The sequence below is a fragment of the Dermacentor variabilis genome, chromosome 9 (assembly GCF_050947875.1).
Source record: "Dermacentor variabilis isolate Ectoservices chromosome 9, ASM5094787v1, whole genome shotgun sequence".
NCBI lineage: Eukaryota > Metazoa > Arthropoda > Arachnida > Ixodida > Ixodidae > Dermacentor > Dermacentor variabilis.
Window position 1 is genome coordinate 149,952,620 of NC_134576.1, and position 21,887 is coordinate 149,974,506.

General features: G+C 48.2%; 1 protein-coding gene across 19 annotated transcripts in view; it reads left to right on the forward strand.

Annotated features, from left to right (window-relative positions):
• Positions 1 to 21,887, forward strand: part of Wnk (Wnk kinase) — a 541,117-nt gene that overhangs the window by 432,678 nt on the left and 86,552 nt on the right. For all 19 annotated transcript variants that reach the window (XM_075670005.1, XM_075669987.1, XM_075669988.1 and 16 more), the window contains one exon: positions 6,003 to 6,356. In XM_075670005.1, coding sequence (XP_075526120.1) covers positions 6,003 to 6,356 — 354 coding nt within the window. The remainder of the gene's footprint in view (positions 1 to 6,002; positions 6,357 to 21,887) is intronic.

Consider the following 21,887-nt stretch of genomic DNA (forward strand, 5'->3'; position numbering starts at 1 on the left):
CGAAGCCTTCTCAGTACTGTTTGCTTTTTTTGGGGCAGTCAGCTGTCTTATGCCCAGAGCAGCGGCACTTTCCACAGAAAGATGTATTTGTATTTGGACCCTTCGTATTGGTCCAGCAATCAGCAGCTCTGTGACCGCGTTTACCACAAAGAAAGCAGCGTGGTCTTTTCTTCTCTTCTTGTCGCTCAAGAGTTCGAGCTTGACCTGATGGCTTGTTAGGTGCTCTCTCGTTTTTATCTTTGCCAAGGTTCACTAACCCCTACGCCTCCAGGTAATGATCAGTAGCTTCCGCTAGCTTGTCAAGTCCCTGACAATTCCTTTCTCTCAAAAAGACTGCCAGTTTCTCATGGCAAGTCATCAGGAACTCTTCTGAGACAATCTTGTCCCGCAGAGCATCATATGTCCGGTCTGTATTGGCCATTTCTTGCCAGTGATCAAAATATCCCAATAGACGATCGGCAAACTGTCTACCAGTTTCGGAATTATCGGGCTTCGCTGACCGAAACTTGTTTTGGTAGCCTTCCTCTGTGAACCTGAAGCGTTGCAAAAGTGTCTTTTTTAGTGTCACATAGTCCATGGCATGATCAGGTGCCATTCTGCCAACAACACTTAGAGCTGCGCCCATCAAACAAAGGCTTAACGATAGGGCCTATTTGTCTTGTGGCCAGTCTTGGCTCGTTGTGACGTGCTCAAATCGTTGAACGTATGCATCCAACTCATTGCATTCTTCGTTAAATGTTGAGATTAGTTTGTGTGGACTTTGGTAGCTCTCGGTTGCACCTGCATGCACACTCTCTGTAAGCTGCCCAGTAATCATGCTACCCGTTGTCACATCTAACTCCCTCAACTTTAACTTTAGCTCGAGCACTTCCCTTTCTGCCTTTTATCTAGCTAGTGCTTCGGCATCAGCTTCTTTTGCTGCATTGCGTTCAGCCAGATGTGCATCACGTGCGTCTCTTTCGCATGCGCATTCTTCGTCTACCCATTGTTTCAGTGCCAGGCCAGTCAACCCCAGTTTTTTTCCAATTGCCATAAGCTTGTCTGTCTCCATCCTCACCCGTCAGACTCGCATACGCAATGTGATGCTCTTCTCGATAGCGTAAGAGCAGTCCTGTCTGCGAACGCCAGGTATGTGATGGTTAGGATCGTCACGTCGCAAGGTGTGTGATGCGAGGAAGATGGAGGAGACGGTGCATGATTAATTAGCAAAGACACAATTATATTAGACGGCACGTAAACATGAAGAATATCTTCAGCTACGACCACACATGCAAGGTTGTTCATAAACAGGAAAAAATATGTAGTCTCACTAGGTTGCGGTTGAAGACTGGAGCGTAGTGAGACTCGTAGAGTCTTTGAGGTGAAACGCTTGCTGGTAGAGTGATGACCGGCGTGGAAGAGCAGACGCAGCAGCACGTTTCGATGACTCATTTCGATGACGGATGCCCGGTCACCCAAACCTCGCGCGTAGAAACGGGTTCTGAGATGTCAGCAGGCCGACCTGAGGCCTTGTGCAAGGCGACGACCCGAGGCACTCCTCGTCTCGATGGCGGACGCTTGCTCTCCTGAACCTCGCACTTAGATGGGGGTTCAAGGCTGAAGCAGGCTGTTCCGAGGTCGCGTGCCGTGCAACGACCCGAGGCATTCTCTGTCCCAAAGACGGACGCCCAGTCAAGTGAACCTCACTCGTTGATGTGGGTTCCGTAGGCCCTGCGACCCTAGTCGTGCCAGCGTTCCAACAATCTCCTCTGTGCGAGCCCCTTCTTCATTCGCTGCGCGAGCCTTTTTTGTCTTTCTTTTCTTCTTGTTGAGGACAGCCGCAATGTCGTCTGCTCTTGCATTCAGTACTTTGTGAGTACTTCTTTGCACTCATTATAGCCTCAAGCTTATCCTCACGTGGCAGAATGCGGCCATTGTGAAATGTGAATTCCAACAGCATGACTCTGGTCACAGCCATCTGAGCTTTGCTTGGGTTCCGCATGATATCCGCATACCTCAACCTGCCTAGAATGTCTCTCAAGTGGCGCAAGTTATTCTCGAATGTTTTCAAGTAAACCTCCATGTCGTCTAGATATGCAAGAACATGTTGCCACTTTGAATCTCCTAGAACTCGGTCGATTAATCTTTGATAAGTAATGGGAGCTCCGACCAAGCCAAAAGACGTTCTCTTGAATTGAAAGCACTCTCGGTGACAAGTGAAAGCCATTTTCTCTACATCATGCTTGTCTATTTCAACCTGAAAGTATGCACGACTAGCTTCGAGTGTCGTAAAGTACTCTGTCCTGCCTAGCTTAGACACTAAAGAGACAATGGAGGTTAGAGGATACGCATCCTTCTTTGTAATCTCATTCAGGCTGTGGTAGTCTACACAAAGGCCATAAGTATCGTCCTTCAGGACTTGAACTATCGGGAAGCCCCATGGGCTAGCTGTTCGACCTTTCCACGCCTGTGTCGGCGAGTTCATCTAAATCGCTGTCAAGTGCCCTCTGCTTAGTCAAGTTTATCGGCCAAAGATTACATTTCCATAGCGCAACATCACCCGTGTCTACTCTGTGCCTGACCAGCACAGTGCGGTGCAGTTGGTCTGTGAAAATTGTGTCATATTTGTACAACAGCAAAGACAGTCATGCCCTTTCTCTGTCCGGCATGCTGGCGACCTCTGATGAATCTGGGTGTTCTGCCCGCATCATTCTGTTTCTATCTTCGCTCTGCTGTGGCTTCGTGTGGCCCAATTACGCCACACCCATAGACTAGCGTGTCTCGGCTGCCATGGGCACTTTTGCAAAAAGCTTCAAAGCACATATCCCAATCTCTCAGTAACCTATGCTGCCGATGTCTTATCACAATACCCGACTTGGCCAGAAAGTATCGACCGCCCAAAAAAATTCCAATGTACGGTGTGACACGTCTCTCCTAATGGATCACTAGCCTAGCAGCTCCACTTGATTGTACTGTGCCAGAAGCAAGGCGGAAAGTGGTGTCATTATTTCTCAAGCAGATTTGTTCTTGCAGCGATGATGCAACACCTCATCACCAAATAAAGTGCTTGCCCCAGTATCCAACAATGCAGCAAACTTCTTTCCCCTGTCGTTAGCTTGATGAATAGCACTGGCAAGTCTGCAACATCTCCTATGCAACAAGCCAAAGGTGCAAGTTACCTGATAGCACCGGTTGTGTTCAAGATCGCTGTCGAAGGTAGATTACCGGCAGCTTCATTCATTTCCCAAACCTCCCATTCACCCTCAGGCTGGAGTTTCGCAGCAGTCACGGGCAATTTGCCCCGGTCTGCCACTCTGGTAGCAACTGCCACTGATGCCTCAGTGTAAGTTTCAGCGATAGTTCTACAGTCAGCACTTAGGCATACAGGTCAGAAGGCATGGTCTGATAATTGCCAACCATGTTGGATTTGCTTGTCAGCGAACGATGCCAACGCATCAAGCCCCTGATAAATATAAAGTGTATTCCTGGACATGGGCAGCTGCATTTCGATGGGGGTAAAATGGGAAAACACCCATGTACTTGTTTTAGATGTACGTTAAAGAACTCCAGATGGTCCAAATTTCCTGAGTCCTCCACTACCGTGTGCCTCATAATCCGATTGTGGTTTTGGCACGTAAAACCCCATAATTTAATTTTCTTAATGTGAAGCGACCATGCGCAGCTAGCTGGAGTGTGTGGGGCTTCCACTCTACGTGTGGCTAGGGCTGAAGGCGAGCTCCGGATCTAGCCCCAGCCGCACGTAGAGTGGAAGCCCCACAAGTGACAGCACCACGTGTGGAGATAGACGGTACACTTGCGTTGTGGGGATGTCCCCCTGAATGCGCTTCGCCTCGGCAACAAGTTCGTCTAGGTCTCTGAACCTACATCCCTTCAAATAAGCCTCAAACGCTACCCATTGGCCAGCAGAAATTAATTGGGGAAGTTCACGCAGGACTCTTTCTTCGACGTGGGCTTGTTGTCTGGCCACTTGGAACCATCGAGCCGCTTGCTCTGTCTGTGAAACAGGGACAACGTGCGTGAGAAATTCAGCATCAGAAAGCCCTGCTGCTTGCTGGTTACAGCAGACAGTTGAGGTACTCATTTACGCTCGTGCAACTGGGGTAGCAACTGAAGGTAGGCATGATTATCTTAACCCATGGTCGCTCACTCTGCAATGAAGCCTGAATTTTGTTCAGGGCACCCGCTAAACTCTGCATGAATTGCAGCATTTTCTGCAACATTATCTCTCTTGATGACAGACTACGGCCTGAAAGTTCGAACACATATGAAGCTTGCATTAAACGATGTAGTGGCACGTGTGCCTGTCTGTCCATGTCATGCGGTGACCAAGATGGTGTGCCCCATCTCAGGCATAACCCCTGGAAACATGGCATTTGCAAAATCCTGACTGTTCTGCGTGAAACACTCAAAATCAAAGCTGCTGGCTTGTCTGGAAGTTGCTGTCACATTAGCGATAGGTTTCTGATTTTGCGCCACTACATCTGACAACATTAACAAATATGGGAAGTCAGACAAGCCTGTTGCCATTGTTTGCTGAGTTGTTGGTAGTCCTTGTGCCAACAACAACAAAAAATTAGCCGTATTTCTCAATTCAATCCGTGTTGGTAGTGCCAAATGTGGGGGTACACTCTGCATGAGGCAAGAGCTGAAGGCAAACTCCGGATCTAGCCGCACACAGTTGCTAAGTTGTGCTCCCCAACCCGTAGCGCTTGTAATTGCAGCTACATTGGGTTCAGGCAAATCAGGCAACCAGCAGCATCAACTCTGACATTGTTTATTGCTGTGAGCAATAGGGAACTCTTGACAAGGGGAAGTCCATTCTGTAATAGTTAATAAATAGGCTTGCTTCGTTGTGCATGATAGTCGGGCAGTAAGGTGAATCACGGATTGTGGCAAGTATTCATGTGTTCATTGGTCAGGTTCCAGGTTGGGGGCGCCAGAGAGAGCATCTCCTCAGGTGACGCCCTTTTATACCATTTTACTATTGCGAGAGGAATGTCCCCCTCGTGCATTGGATACTGTTTCCTTTCCCACGAGTGTGGTGGGGAAGGGCTTAGTGCACCTTTCCCGAGCCTGTGCTCTGGCTCTCGACATGTCTATGACATGCGATCACGCAGACGTGAGTGCGCAGGAGGAAATGGGTGCATGTGCTCCCCACAATAGTCACCACAGCTTCCACAAGGTGGCCATTGGTGCGCCATGCGCTTGGCATGTTGATGCGCCTTTCCCATTTTTGCAACACCTCTCCTGTGGCTGTGGGATAACCAGGTGATAATTAAAATGGTTGTAAAATGTAATGTCGTAATTTCTTTTTGTAGTACTCATGCAAATGCAAGTCGCTCATTATGTTTTCAGCTATTGATCATAGTTTCACTCATTGACATCATGTCCATTGAACGAAATCACAAAATTGCCACATTGTGATGCTGCTATCAGTGATGCTGCACAGCAAGCTTTCTCAGAATTGCAGGACCCCTTTAAAGGAAGTGGGCAGTTGCCATGTTGTAGCATAGGCCATGGTGCTCCATCATGGGAATTGTACTAATGTGGTACTTCCAACTTCGTCGCACCGTGTGGCTTAGTTCATTTCTTGTACACAATTTGAATGCTGTACTGAAGTCCACTTGCGTAAGTCAGTAGTGGGTATTGACTACTCCGTCATAAGCTGCGTTCCTTATGCACATTACGGAAAATGTTTACAGCCCAACATATTCCTTCAGCAACACTTTCCCATCATGCATGAATGTGTAAGCAGCACTAGTCGCCCCTGTAGCCTCACTTAATTCTTGAAGGAAAAGCTGCAGTATCCCAATTGCCACCAGGAGTGCTTGTCCTCGTTTTTCTGTGTCCCTTGTCCCACTTTGCACTGCCTCATTTAAAATGAAGGTTCACTCCTGGCTTGGCCTTTTTTTTAAAAAAAAGGTACCATCTGCGAGCACGCATGTCCTGGGTCTGCTATGCCTGTGAAATTATAGTGATGCAAATGTTCTTTGTGACTACAGCCAGCCGAGACCCCTGCAGCCAGCATAGCCCCTGTCGAGCCAGGAGCTGCAGCCCCTGCTTCACCCAAGCACGTGCCGGCGCACAGTGTGGCAGCATCCGTGGCTGCTGTGTCTGCTGCCCCCCCTGCTGTGGTGACTGTAGCACCGTCCAGCTCGCGGCCTTCGTCAGTACCACCTGAGCGCAAGCCTGCCGTAGCAACGAACCTGGAGGACTTGAAGCTGGAGCTGCAGAAACTGCACGGCAACACCATGAAGAGTAACATTGAGCAAGGGCTGCAGGCCATATTCTCACAGAACACTGTGGCCCCAGTTCTGACACCTGCGCACTCGCAGCCGCAGGTGCCGCCGCTCTCTGTAAGTGCTTCTCCACTTGACTCTGCTGGGGAACACTCGGAATCATACGAGTTACGCAGCCAGAGTGCATTCTTTAGTGTAGGAAATTTTCGGTGCTCTTCTCTACCCTTATTGCTTGCTTGATACAAGTTCACAAGCTGGCAGCAACATAGCCAAGATAGGTGACAGATAAGTTCCTTTGCGAAGCCAACCAGTCAGCAAAGTTTGTCCTTTTAATGCGTTAGCATTAGGAGTGTCAAAGTGGAATAAACTGTGTGTATGTGAAGTGTGGGAAGCCACTTGCATGTTAAGAGGTATATATACAGTTGAGCCCACTTATAACGAAATGTGGACTCTACCTTAGAAACGCTCAGAAATTAATCGCACTGAAGCTTGTGTGTGTCAGCAGTTACAATTCGTCAACCCTGCCTGTGCCCAGTTTGGTTGCGCTTCCATGCTTTGGTACTTTGCATGCGCCCTTTTTACCGTGACTGGGTTCGAACCATTCATTGTAACAGTGCAGTGTTTACAAAACATTTGTGATATCTGGAAGCAGTTTCAACAGGCAGGGTTAGAAAATCATAAATGTACTTAAATGCTGTCATTAAAACCGATAGATTGTTATAACTGGGATCAATATAAGTGAGTTCGACTGTTATGCGGTGAAACCTCAATATAACAAATTCAGCAACATTTGCAGTGTGTCTGGAATAAATAAGTGATCGGAGTTGTCACAGCCGTCAGTCATTCGCATCATTGCAGCCATCGCCAGCCATTTCAGTTGAAGGAAAAGAAAAAGTGTAGGTGAGGTTTCCCCTTGACCGCGGTCAAAAACTCCCAAAGTGGTGGGATGTATAGATGGAACCCTCATCGCAATCGTCTGCCCTAAAATGCTCAGCCCTAGCGAAACGAAATCCTGTTGTTAGATGCAGCCTACACCCAAAGAGAACCGCCTCGTTTGCTTAGCGTATGGCACACCACCTAGCGACAAAAAATAAAACTCAGTATAAAATTAAATCACCAGAGGCCATCTGCGTTGCAAGCTCACAGCCGTTACCAGAAATTCGCCGTGCAGGTATTTTATACAAACCAATATTTATTCATCAGATTAGCAACATCCGTCATTTACTATATCATCCCCAAAGCGCAAACAAAAATGATGTTTACTACCGACAGATCGCCGCTCGTTGGTTGGTCTCCCTGATGCCAAGATGTTCCACTGTTTGTCTGAGTGATGTAACAGGCAGGATGAACCGTCACAAAATACAGCCCCAGGGCATGGTACGATCTTATCACCATTAACTTTATACGCTGTGGGGAGCAAACCCCCACAACACAACATGAAGCTGCTCCGCTTTGGCGGTCGGTCTTGGTCATGCATTTAGTTGGGTCAGGGAACGGTTGCGAGGTGCAGTCATGCGATCTGAGAGGGGTGTCTGGAAGCAGCTGCCTGAAATTCAGCCACTTCACCATCTCCATCCGTTTCCATTTATTGTCTCGGTATTTCTTCGAGGTAACAGTGGAACTTCGTTATATTGAAATTGTGTATAAACACACGTCATTATATTGAAGATCTAAATACACAGTGTTTTATAGAGCATAAGTTACAACAACTGCAATACTTTGTTATGTGAAGAATTTAGTCCTCATATTGAAGTTTGTTATATCGACGTTTAATTGTGTGTTGTATATATTGTCAGGCATAGCACAACAGTACAGGAATAGTGGCAGTCGTCGAGAACCCTATAAAGAAACTGGTGTGGTGGGCCGCCACTGTCCATGAATGGTGCACAAATGCCCCTTGCCAGTTCTGAGGCAAGTATTTATTCCCGTACACACACATTCAAAAGCCAGCAGCATGGCCTTAGTGTCGCCCCATGGTAACTATCAAATTGCAAAAGATGAGGAGCTCGCCGATCCGGCAAAGAAACAGAACACAATAACTTTCTTATGAAGGCCCCCCAACAAGCAATAAATAAGAATGCTACGCAGCGTTACTTCTTCCTCTAAAGAGCATCGACCCTATGCTTGGGAAATCGATAAACAGCTAACAACAACATCAAAATGAAATCATTAATGACAGGAAAACCAGGAAAGAAAATACAGTTCATGAACATTTCTAATATGGCTTCAAGTGAGCCCCATGCGCAACTTCAAGATGGGCACGACGATGCTGAGAGGCCATGTTTCCATCAGGCACCACCTCATAGTCCAGTTCACTTCGTTGGTGCGCAATCCTGTAATGTCTGAAATAGCGCCGAAAGTAGCTTCTCGTTTATGTCGTGATGGCGAATGGGTGTCCAAATCTATACTCGGCCACCGGCTTTGTAGTGAACGTTGCGATAATGCAGAGTGTAGCAGCGTTGTCAAGTCGTTGTGGACCATACACAGTCGCCAACGGATTTTCCAGACCTGGTTGGGACCGAAAAATAGTCTGAAAAATTGAATAATCCGAAAAATTTGTTCAACCAAGAAAGAAAAATTTATTGGGCTTTTTACAGCAGCTTTAAAGCACATAGTCAGACAGCATTTGCTTGGGCAGGTTATATTCTTTTGCAACATCAACCTAAGAACGTTCACTCTCTATTAGCTTAATAATAAGTGCATTTTTCCCAACTTCAGGGTCTCATGCTTTCCACATTTCTTCGCACCACTTGGTTCTCGCGAAGGCACAGGAAGTGGCGTCATGGCACCGACCACACAAATGCAAAGCCGCACAAGCACACACAAAGATGCGCACATCATCTCCGAGACACACTTGTTGAATGGATGCAGCACGTGCAACATGGTGACCGGAAAATAAAAGAAAAAGCATCTGGCATCCCCAGGGGTGTTTTGTGAGCAAAGGAAGTGCGGGCATGGCCTCCGAGACTAGAGGATGGCACACACTTCCTATCGACAGCTGTGCCTTTCAATCTTGGAGGCTATCGAGCGAGCCACTGGAAGTCAAGCCAATGGAAAGGACAATATGGTGACCTCAAGATTGGGTAGCATGACTCGGAAGAAGCGATTTAGTCCGGAAGAATCAAGCCTTGATGCCTAAATTTATCAGAAAATCAGTCACGAAAATGCGTTAGGGCTATGGAAACTTTGCGTGGAAGCTTGGGCTTGTTGGTGATTCATTGAAGAAAGGACACAGCGCAAGGAAGACAGGGACACGAGAGAGCGACATGCACACAGCGCTCTTACCAACACCAACAAGCCAGCAATCACTATCAAGCCTAAGCCTCCACGCTAAGTCACTTCATTTCCAGTACAACGGGCCCTTTTCTATGTTCTGTGCCGCCCTGGAGTGACAGTGCTGTGTGCGTGTCGCTCTCTCGTGTCCCTGTCTTTCTTGTGCTGTGTCTTTTTTCCTCTACGGGAACCCTGATGGTGCATTTATGAAGTCTGGAAATTCCATCAAGCCCAAATTTTCTGAAAAATTAATCGCTGACTGTATACGGAGCCTTGCAAGTTGGCAGGCATCCTCGGTGCATTGTAAAAACCTGGAGACATCGAGACCGAGGGCATCGTCTTCGATAGGAGGCAGCACTGCGCCGATGTCCGTAGTTGTCTGTTTGCCGTACACGAGACTGAACGGAGTGACTCCTGTAGTCTGCTGGATGGTGGTGTCGTACGCAAACATCATGTACGGAGCACATCGTCCCATGTTTTTTGCTCAGCATCCGCGTACATTTATAACATGTCCGTCAGTGTCTTTAAAGCATATTTCAGATAATGCGATATTCATAGCATTGCAAGTGTGATTTCAGTTGAATGCAATGGAAGTCGCAATCCCAGACACCTACCCCTCCCCCTCTGGAACTGCGACCAACGATCGCAGCAATAGCTGCAATTTTTTATTGAAATTTCACCAAAAATCACGAGAGCTATTTTGCGGTTTGTTTTGGAAAATTGCATCTGGTCGCTCGACAAGCCCTGAACTTTGCAACTTATAGAGTGGAGCCATTGATTGTCCAAACTGTACGTACTGTCAGCACTGACACGGAAACAAGGCAGATAAAATCTTGTAGGTCAGATTTGGTTCTGTAATTTCGATGCGTTTGTACTTTTGCATGCCTTTCAGTTATTTACTCACACTACTAGTTGCAAAGGCTACGAGATGCCCCTCACGAGAAGACATGGCCTTCGGATGTCATTATAATGTTCTTGTTTGTTGCGTACAAGCTACTCGCGATATACGGAAATCCCACAGTTGTAACATAGTATGTTTTTACGTACGGAGCAATTTAAAGAGTGTGCAATTACACACAAATGCTGTGTTGAAGGGATATGACATGACAGCATAGTATTCGATGTTGCTGTACATGCTCCCATTTCGTTGCAGTCTGTTCGTGTCGGCTTTCACACATATTTTTCCCCATGAATTACGTGTCTCATTTCAAAGTACTGTTACTTCCGCTGCAAGATGCAATTGTTTATCAAGCTCACAAAGTGAACATGCAAACTATATATTGTAATGAATTTTCTACAGTAACATATTCAACACTTTGACTATATATAGACAGCATCGTCAACTTGTTCTCGAAGTGTTAATGCTCAATATGCATCATTTAAACAGTTTTATATGTTTATTTTATGTATCTTTATTTTTTCCTTCATGTAAACCAATAAACCAGTATCTTCAGACTTTGTATCCTTACTGCACCTGTATTAACCGTGACTGTAAGAAGTAATTGCATATTGCACTTACTTTTATGCATTTAATTCTTTTGTTTATGTTGGTCGTAATATTTCACAGTATTCTAAGAAACTACTTTGCCATAAACATCCCTGCCTTTCCTTGTTTCGTTTCTCTCTCTCTCTACCTCCTGTGAAACACATGCAACAGCAAGCAGGCAAACACCTAATTTTTATATAAGTAGATAACACATTAAACAAAAGCAGATCAAAATTGTGCAAGGATGTCAGCCAGTTTCATCCATTCCTGCGAATGATAGTGTCACGTAGGAGTGGTGGTAAGGAACACAGTAGCAAAACTGTGTGGGGATGCGCGACTCTCGCGCGTCCCCTGATATGTTTTTCCCGCATAGTGCGTCTCCTGTAATCCGGCTTCGCCACGTGGCCTGGCGCCCGCGGCGGTTGAGGCGCAGTACGAGAGATGGCGCGAGTGTTGCGCTGCTAACGCCGCCGACAGGCGGGGTTACTTGGGCGCCGAAAGACAAGGCGCTTGCTCTCTTGGTTCGGGACAGCAAGCAGTGCGGACGTGCCGTGCCGCGCGTGCGCCGATCCATGCTTCTGTGAGACCGTCTCGCGTGGCCGCCTTCGAACGCGCCACCGGCGTGGTCAGGTCAAAATTTCACCGTAGCCCAAACAATAGCAAGGCACTCTTTCTCCGTCGTAGAGTAATTCGCTTCCGCTTTTGACAGTGACCGGCTAGCTTAAGCTATTATGCTTTTTAAGTCCATCCTTTCTTTTGAACTAGCACAGCATGAAGGCCTATGCTGCTTGCGTCAGTGTGGGTTTCCATCTCAGCATCTTTGTCGAAGTGTGAAAGCACCGGTTGTGATTGCAGCCATCGTTTTAGCTCCTGAAATGCGTCTCCTTGCTGTGTTTCCCATTTAAAGTTGACGTTATCATTAGTGAGATGGTGTAATGGCTCCACAATTCTTGAAAAGTTTCTTACAAAGCGCCTGTAATAGGCACACAGGCCAAGAAGTATGCGTACTGCCTTCTTCTCGACGGGCTACAGGAACTTAGCAATGGCAGCTGTCTTCTGTGGGTCAGGACGAACTCCAGACTTGCTTATGACGTGCCCTAGGAACAGAAGTTTTTTGTAAGCAAAATGGCACTTTTCTGGCTTGAGGGTAAGTCTGGATTACTTCATTGCCTGCAATACTGTCTCAAGCCACCTAAGGTGGTCATCGAAATTCTCAGTGAAGACGACAACGTCCTCCAATTAGACAAGACAGGTCTGCCACTTCTACCCTGCTAACGCCGTGTCCATCACGCGCTGGAACGTTGCAGGCGCCGAGCACAGTCCGAATGGCATCACCTTAAACTCATAGAGGCCATCTAGCGTGATGAAGGCGGTATTTTCGCAATCTCTCTCTTCCACTTCTATTTGCCAGTAGCCAGACTTAAGATCCATCGACAAGAAGTCTATGGCGTTGCAGAGCCAATCCAATGCATTATATCTCCGTGAGAAGGGGTATACATCCTTTTTTGTGATCTTGTTCAGTAGAGGATAATCGACACAGAAACGTAGCGTTCCGTCCTTTTTCTTTACTAAGACTACAGTCGATGCCCACAGGCTTTTCGACGGCTGGATGATGTCGTCACGCAGAATTTTGTCAACTTGTTGTCTTATAGCTTGTGGTCTCCTCGCTACGCTCATGGGGCACATGCTCTGATATCGCGCGCACCGGACGACCACCGCGGGTTCAAGCACTCTGCGCCGCTATGCATGCAGGGCGGGTCCGCACCTGCTCGGGCCCACTCCGTGTGCTAAAGCGTCACTGTGCGCATACGCGCCCGACGATCCCAGCTAGGGGAAGGCAAGGTCGCAAGTGCAGCAAAGGAGACCCTAGGCAAAGCTCTCTAGAAACAACAAAGAACATTTATTAAGCTCTGGTGTTCGATACAAAAAGAAATTTAAACAAGACGTCCGAATCTAAATCTAATCGCGACACAAACATGGTCAAATGGTCGCCAGTGGCCGCTAATGGCGCACTGCGACAGAGAGAACAAAGAATCCAGTAGTGAGAGGCTGCCCATCCTTCGGCCAGCGCCTGCCATTGTGCACACCCACAGCAGAGGAAATGGAAACAAAGAGAAACAAAAGAACAGATGGGGGAACAATTGGAAGACGCTGCCTCAGGACATCGAGACGACGAAAGAGTGCACTTGCTCGCCAAGCCTGGGACCCTGCCGAGTCGAAGTAACCATCAGCCGGCAGCGGGCAAAGGGGGCCACCACCAGCAGAGAGGAACGCGCACACACCTTCAGATGCCCCGATGTGGTCTCTTCGGGCCCAGTCTTGCGCGCATGTACCCAGAGCACACGCAAGCAGCGCCCGAATCCCACCAGAATGTCGGCCAATGGGTGAAGCCCATTGACCTTCTCATGGGGAGGGATGATAGCCAAGTGATGGTGTTTTATGACCCACTGCCACCCTGTCCAGGCAGGGAGGAGAGGGACACGGAGCCCCCAGAAACGCAACATAACGGCGCCACACAACCACTGCAAGCACCCAAAACCCCACAAGCTTCATGTTCTCACGTCAAAACTCAGTAAAGGTTCTGGCCTTCAGCGCACTCTTCGGTTATTATGCAATGCTTTGCAACTGGTGTTTGTCGAATCCTCGATGACGTCGAAAAGCAGTCTTTTTATCATAGGAGAAGACTTCTGAGCTGTTGCTGCTTACTCAGGGGGAGACTTGGATTTATGTCAAAGTCTGGTTTGAGAACTATGGTCGTTACAGTATATGCGGCAGAATCCGAGAGGACAAATGCATTGCTGGTTTCCACAATTTCCTCAATGTAGGCGATCGTTGTGCCCTTGTTGATGTGCTTGACTTCCTGGCTGAAGTTTGTCAGCATCACCGTCACTTCCCTCCATGCAGTCAAGTGATACCCCTTGCGACGCAGATTTCACGGTCGAGCAGTAGACGTTGGTTGCCCTCAATGACACCTTCTACATGTGCGGGTGTTTCGCGGTCGACGGCAATGACAATGCTGGAGTGAGGCAGGATGCTCACTTGGTCCTCAAGTGCACTCAAGGCATGGTGACTACAGAGCTCTCTTGTACTATAGCAGATTTTCGGATAGCATTACCGACTTTGACTTCAGGTTGATTGTGCCATGTTGGTTCAGGAAGTCCATGCCAATAATGATATCTCGTAAGCTCTGTTGGAGGATAATGAAGGTGGCAGGGTAGGCTCGGTCATGAACTGTAATTCTTGCCGTGCAGATTCCAGTTGGCACTATCAGGTGTCCTACAGCCGCCTGAATTTGAGGGCCATCCCATGCAGTCTTCACTTTCTCCAACGTGGTATTCAATTCATACGCACGCACCTTCAGACACCCCAATGTGGTTTCCCCGGGCCCCCGTCTTGCGCGTGCGTACCCGGAGCGCACGCAAGCAGGGCCCGAATCCTGCGAAAATGTAGGCCAATGGGGAAAACCTCTTGACCTTCTCGTGGGTGGGATGACAGCCGAGTGACAGTGTTTTACGAGCCGCTGCCACCCCGTCCGGGCAGGGAAGAGAGGGACACGGAGCCCCCGGAAACACAACACAATGGCTCCACACAACCACCGCGAGAGCCCAAAACCCCACATCCCTACCCCCTTAAATGCCCCCTGCCAATGCAAGGCTGGTGGCTCCACAGCTAGCAAAAAAACAAAAAAAAAACAAAGAAATAGTTATTACAATGCAATACCGGAGCGGTCCGTTGGCAGCTGAAACCTAAAATCAGCATCTTCGAAAAACATTAAATTAAAGAAGACATCGAAGGCAAAAATCCATTAGGATAAATTAAATATTTAGGTGTGAGGTACACAACAGCAACAAAAAAAGTCCACATGAACCCATGCAATGTAAACATGTGCAATAAAAGCATCCACCGAAGAAAAAATCAGTTCACATCAATCAATCAAGTCAAATCAATCACATCAAATCAATCACATAACCCACACGTTCTCGTGACGCCTGTGGCAAAAAAGACATTCCACGTCCGCTGCCAAGGTCTGTGAGTGGTGGTGCTGGCTAACACTCCCAGGGTTCTACTAGGACACATAAATACCCAAGAGAGTGGATGGGAAAACGGCGCCGCGGTAGCTTAATTGGTAGAGCATTGCACGCGAAATGCGAAGGTTGTGGGTCCTGTTCCCTCCTGCGGCAAGTTGTTTTTTCATTCACTCTAATTTCCATTAATTTATTGTTTCTTTGTTTCATTTATTAAGCACAAGTAATTTCCCCTATGTTGTCCTTGGTGTCAGTGTTTGTTGTCTTCTTATGATATGACTCTGAAAGTTATGGCCCGAGAATACTGCCCCTGGTTCGCCTGTGCCATGTGCACTATTGGGTGACTAATAGTATAGCCGAAATGCAAATTAATGACCCAAAAAGATGAAGAAAATGGGTGACCATGAAATGGGCCGCAGGAAGCTTCAACACACAGGTGTGGGGTTCCCGGGGAGATGACCAAACTTTGGATGGCGGAGAAACGTTTGCCAAAGGCATGGCTGCATGGCAGTGCAGATTGCACTGCCATGAAATTGCTGCTCAAGACAAAATTCACATATAATTAAGGCCTCGATTTTACGGTTGAAACTTTTCAAATTTTTATTCGAGCTTTCTCCAAAAAATATGTAAGTTTTGAAACATGCATGTTGCATTCCTAATTAGAACTGCTATAGAAAAGACATAATCTTAGTGAGACAAGTGTCATGTACCATTTAATCTCACTTCTTCGTCCTCACTTCTCCCCCTAGCCTACTGCTTCGTCTTCTTTCATGCATCCAGTTCAGACTGCTTTACTCTTCCGGACTTACTTTGATTAATCTCCTTGTGTAATATTGTTACGAATGATGTTTATTTACAAGGTGAAACGAGGTCCGAGATGGAAGCTACAGGCCAGGCCCAGCCGGTGCAGAGTACCCCGAAATCACGCACGCACACTCTACTTCTTCTTTCTCTGCCTCAGTCACGCAGTGCTGCAACATTTTCCCCGGGGGCAGACGAAGCTCGCTGGGCAAGTTAAAGGGACCTGTAATTGTACTGCTTGAGTCTGGCCACGTGAACAACTTGCATCGCACGTGAATGCCGATTACTTGCCGTCACTTTGGCGACGACATAGTTCACATCACTCAAGCGGCTGAGTATAATGAATGGTCCGGTGTAAGTGGCGAGAAACTTGCGGTACAATCCCTTTTTGCGAACAGGTGTCCACAACCAACCATAATCACCGGGAGTAAAGCTGACGGGGATATGCCGCGCATCATAGCGAATCTTGCTGTGGCCTTGTGAGGACAACGTCCTAAGATGTGCCAGTCGACGTGCTACCTCAGCACAACACAAGAGTTTGGGCGATGGAAGGATCTTCTTGGCACGATAAAGGTAGAATAGTGTCCAGAAAGCTCTGGGGAGCACGTGCGTACAGCAAAAAGAACGGCGCATATCCAGTAACTTCGTCCTTGGCACTATTGTACGCGTATGTTACAAAAGCTAAGACGGCGTCCCAATTCTTGTGGTCAGCAGCAACATACATTGATAACATGTTCGTAAGGGTTCGATTCGTCCGCTCCATGAGGCCATTGGTTTGCGGGTGGTAAGGAGTGGAATGGGGACAATATGCAGAACCACAAAGCCGTAAAAGTTCTTCAACGACGTCGGCGGTGAATTGCCGTCCACGGTCACTGATGACAACCCGGGGAGCGCCGTGACGGAGTATGACGTGATGCAACAAAAATGAAGAGACATCTGCTGCAGTGCCAGATGGAAGTGCCGCCGTTTCCGTGTAGCGAGTAAAATAATCTACGCATACTATAATTCAGCGGTAGCCAGCTGACGTCTTTGGGAGCGGGCCAAGCAAGTCGATGCCGACTTTTTCAAAGGGTAACGTCGGTGGCCTAGCTGGTTGTAAATAGCCTGCTGGGGCCCTCGTTGTTTTCCAGAGCTTGGGCCAGAAAAATCTCTTAAGTCGGTGTAGTGTGCGTGCAAAGCCAAGGTGCCCGGACGGGATAATGTCATGCATGGAACGAAGGACAGCAGGGCGCAGGTTTTCGGGCACAACTAGAAGCAATGAGGGACCATCAGCCGAGTAATTTTTTTTGTACAGCAAACCATTACGAAAAGTAAACGGTGTTGTTCCTGCTGGCTCACGTGCAGCTGCCCGTAGGGATTTCAAGGTAGGGTCGCAATGTTGCTCGCTCTCGAAGGTATGCAGGTCTGGAAAGTCGGACGAGATGGAAACTAGGTAGTCATCAAAGGCATCATCCTCAGCTTTAGTGTGCGGCGAAGGGAGACGGGATAGGCAATCAGCATCCGTATGACAGCGTCCGCTCTTGTAGTTAACCGAAAAGCTGTACTCTTGAAGGCGCAAAGCCCAGCGGGCCAACCGACCAGACGGGTCACGCAGCCTAAGCAGCCGACAGAGTGAATAATGGTCAGTCACTATCGTGAATGCGCAGCCATGTAGATACGGACGGAACTTCTGAATGGTGAATACAACTGCTAGATACTCGAGTTCAGTAACGGTGTAGTTTGTCTCCGCTTTTGTGTCCCACTAGCATAGGCAATGACATGCTGATGGCCATCGCAGAGCTGAACAAGCACAGCGCCAACACCCGCACCGCTGGCGTCAGTGTGCAGCTCAGTTGATGCCTCCGGATCAAAATGCCGCAGTACCGGTCCAGAAGTCAACAAAAATTTCAGCTGTTGAAACGCCGACTCACAGTCAGCTGTCCACAAGTATGGGGTGTCTTTGTGTAGGAGAGACGTGAGGGGAGAGGCAAGCTGTGCGAAATTCTTGATAAAGCGCCAGAAATATGAGCAAAGGCCCAAAAAGCTTCGCAGATCTTTCACCGTTTGTGGCTGTTGGAAGTCGCAAACCGCTGCTATCTTTTCAGGGTCTGGTCGTATGCCGTATTTGTCGACCAGAAAGCCTAGTACGAGGGCTTGACGCTCACTGAAATGACATTTCTTCGAGTTTAAAATAAGGCCAGCTTGCTGGATACAGTCGAGAACGACCAACAGGCGCTGATTGTGCTCGTGAAATGTCCCGCCGTAGATAATGACGTCGTCTAAATAGCACATGCAAATTTCCCATCTGAGTCCGCGCAGCACGGTATCCATAAATCGCTCGAATGTTGCTGGAGCATTGCATAAGCCAAAGGGCATAACGTTGAACTCAAAGAGACCATCAGGTGTCACGAAGGCTGTCTTCTCCTTGTCTGAGGGGTGCATGGGAATTTGCCAATATCCTGACCGTAAATCAACAGAAGAGAAATACGACATGGAGTGGAGGCAGTCGACGGCGTCATCTATTCGTGGTAGGGGGTACACTTCTTTCTTTGTGACGGTGTTTAGGCGGCGATAGTCCACACAGAATCTCCATGAGTTGTCTTTTTTCTTCACTAGGATCACAGGAGCAGCCCAAGGGCTGCATGATTCCTGGATCACTCCTTTCTGTAACATTTCTTCGACCTGCTCGGCAATGACTTTTCTCTCGAAAGGTGAAACGTGGTAGGGCTTCTGACGAATTGGCGTTGCTTGCCCTGTATGGATTCGGTGTTGCATACGAGACGCCGGTGGTGTATGGGACACTCGTTGGCCTTGAGCAAAATCAAACACTGTGGTGTAGCGAGCGAGCACAGCTTCCAGCAGACACTGCTCACTAGAAGACAGCGACTTGTTAATCATGCGCTTAAAGTCAGCAGAATTATCATGGTTGGAATCGGGGTTGGATTTTTTTTCGGCAGTTGACATTTCGACCGTTCCGACGCTGACAGTGGCTTGTTCATCAAAACTTGCCAGTTTAAGTCCTAGCGGCAATGTTACGGATTAGGTTGAAACATTCACTGTCCACAAACGAGTACAACCATCAGTGGTGACAACAAGGGAGCGAGGGACTATCGCATTTTTCTTGAGCATGTTGTTATAATCGGGCTCGGCTAAACCACAACAAGAACCTGTACAAGGGCGAGAAGTATTCACAGGTACAAACATTGGAGCCTGAGGGGGCACACACACATCTTGTGACACGGAGAGAATGTCGCGGCGAAGAGAAATCGCGCCACTTCCACAATTCAAAGTTTCCCTCCACTCACGCAAGAAATCAATTCCTGAAATAATGTCATGCGCTGTACGTCCAAGCACAGCAAATTCACTTCGAAATGTCTGGTCCCCTATCGTAACTGAAACAGAACAGACCCCAAGTGGGCGTAACATTTCACCGCCAACTCCACAAAAGATAGCGTTCCGATCCCAAGAAAACATAACTTTTTGTCCAAGACGATTTTTGAAGGACAGGCTCATAACAGAAACTGCCGTCCCGGTGTCAACCAAAGCAAAAGCACTCACATTGTCAACTAAAATGCACACTTTGTTTTTAAACAATTTTACACAAGGGGGTCTTGATGAAGATGAACATAATGCGGCCTCACCCCCGTCGGTCGCACCAGTTAGTTTCCCGGTGGCGGCGGTGATAACGAGCGACGACGAGGTGATGGAGAGCGTCGTTGTCGTGTCGGTGGTGGTGTGAGGCTGCGATCGGAAACAGGGGAGTCACTGCGGTTTGCGCGTCCCTGCTGCAGCCTCTGGAAGGAACTGGGATACGGCCAGGGCACGTCAGCGTGCACGGGGTGTGTGTAGGAATTAAACCGTGGAGCATGCTGCTGGCGGCGGTGGCAATACCTAGCAATGTGTCCAGTCACACCGCAGCTGTAGCAGATGCGTGAGTCGCGGCTTGTCGCAGGTGACACCGGTGACATGGGTGTCATGGGTGGAAACGTACTCTCAGGCTGGTTGTAGGAGGGAAGAGCCCGCAGAACAAATCGTTGTGGTGCATCTTGTCGGCGTCCCAGACTTGTCGGTTGCGGTGGCAAATTGCTGCTCTCCATACGATCAGCATATGTCCTGCGAGGTTCTTGGTAACTCTGAGGTGCCCAGGTGGCCGGTGGCACACGAGAGGGATGATCAAATGCACACTGATGACACACATGAGTGCCGTCAACAACTTTAAGGCGTTCAAGCTCTTCTTTAACCACTTGCCGAAACACCGAGGAGATGTCGTCGTGGGTTGGGTCGGACACACTCGCAATAGTAGTAACATTGTCCAAGCATCCAAACTTTGGCCCGATCCTTCTCATTTTCAGCGCTTCAAACGCCCGGCAGTGTTTCCTCAGATCAGACGAAGTACTAAGATCTTCCTTCGTTATAAGAAAATTATAAACATCTTCGGCGATTCCTTTAAGCAGATGTCCTACTTTGTCTTCGTCTGTCATGGTAGCGCTGACGATTGCGCATAATTTCAGAACAGCCTCTATGTACGTTGTACACGTTTCGCCAGGTAATTGAACTCGTCGGGAAAGCGTCTGCTCAGCCTTCTTTTTCTTAGAGATTGGGTCCCCGAAGCACTTGGTGAATTCCTCTACAATATTATCCCAGCTTGTCAGAACGCTCTCGTGGTATTCAAACCAGAGGAGCGCGGTTCCAGCGAGAAAAAAAAACCACGCTATCGAGCTGCTTCGTAGTGCTCCAGTGGTTGTGGCGACTCACTCTGTTGTAGTGTTTAAGCCAGTCATCGACGTCTTCATTCGCCTTCCCCAAAAAGGTGGGTGGCTCTCGCAGCGGTGTCCAGTAGCCAGCCTGACCTCCGTGGTTGCTGTCTGACCCGCCGCAGGTGGGGTCGTCATTGCCTTCTCCGGAATCTGCCATGTCCGCTGCTTGTGGTCGTAAACCGGCCAAGCGTCTACTCCGTCGGGCAGTTGGTAGAGCTTGGTCGTCCAGGATCGTCCAAGATTTACCCCGCACGTCCACCAAAGATGTTACGAAAGATGTTTATTTACAAGGTGAAACGAGGTCCGAGATGGAAGCTACAGGCCAGGCCCAGCCGGTGCAGAGTACCCCGAGATCACACGCGCACACTCTACTTCTTCTTTCTCTGCCTCAGTCGTGCAGTGCTGCGACAATATGTCAATATGTTGCCAATAGAGGTGCACTCCGTTTGACCCAAGGCTTTGGTGTACCGGATGTTCTTCAAGATTCCATGCTGGGATGAGGTCTTAACCACATAAAATGGTCCGTAAAATTTTGAATTTTGAGGTACAATTCATTTTCTTACAAGGACATAAGCTCCAGGTAGTACGTACAGTATCTTGCTGTTGTGCCTTTTATCAAAGTTTCTCTTCCTGCAGTGCTTGTAGACCTCTTGTGCTTTGACAGTTTTCTTGACTTCAGTGAGTTCGAGGTTTTCTAGGAGGCCTAGCTGAGGATCAGCGGGAAGAATTGGTGCTGTCCTTGAAGTGGAAAAATGAGAACTGAAGTTTAAACCAGTGGTGTGCAATGTGTTGTGATGTTTCACAGCAGCCTCGAGGCAGCACCTCCAGCCGCCTGCAAAGTCTGTATACATCTTACGATACTGTTTGATGTCTCATATGGCATGTTCCACTAGGCTATTTGCTGCCAGGTAGTATGGAGAAGAATACCTGATCATTATGCCATGCTCCTGTGCCCACCTTGGTAACTTGGCACTCCGTAAAGCCCGATCGAAGAAATGTAGGAGGCAATGTTAAAGGCACAGAGCCTGGAAGATCAGCGAAGTCTGGTGGACTGGGCCCGGGCTGCTGCATTAGCCAACGGCTTTCTGGACTAAGAGAGCCGCCCACCTAGGGCGAAGAAAGAACACTTTCTCGCTGTTTCTCACAATAAACGTCTATTCCTCCTCCTCCTCAGGAAAGCCGGCCTGTTGTCGCAGAGTACCGTCTTTGTGTGTTTAAAAACATTGAGGGGATTGATAACACCATTTGCTTCTTCCTTTCAACTTTAGCCACAATTGTCCTTGTGCACACATGTGTAGAAAGCAGGAAAGCTTGTGTTCGTTTGACT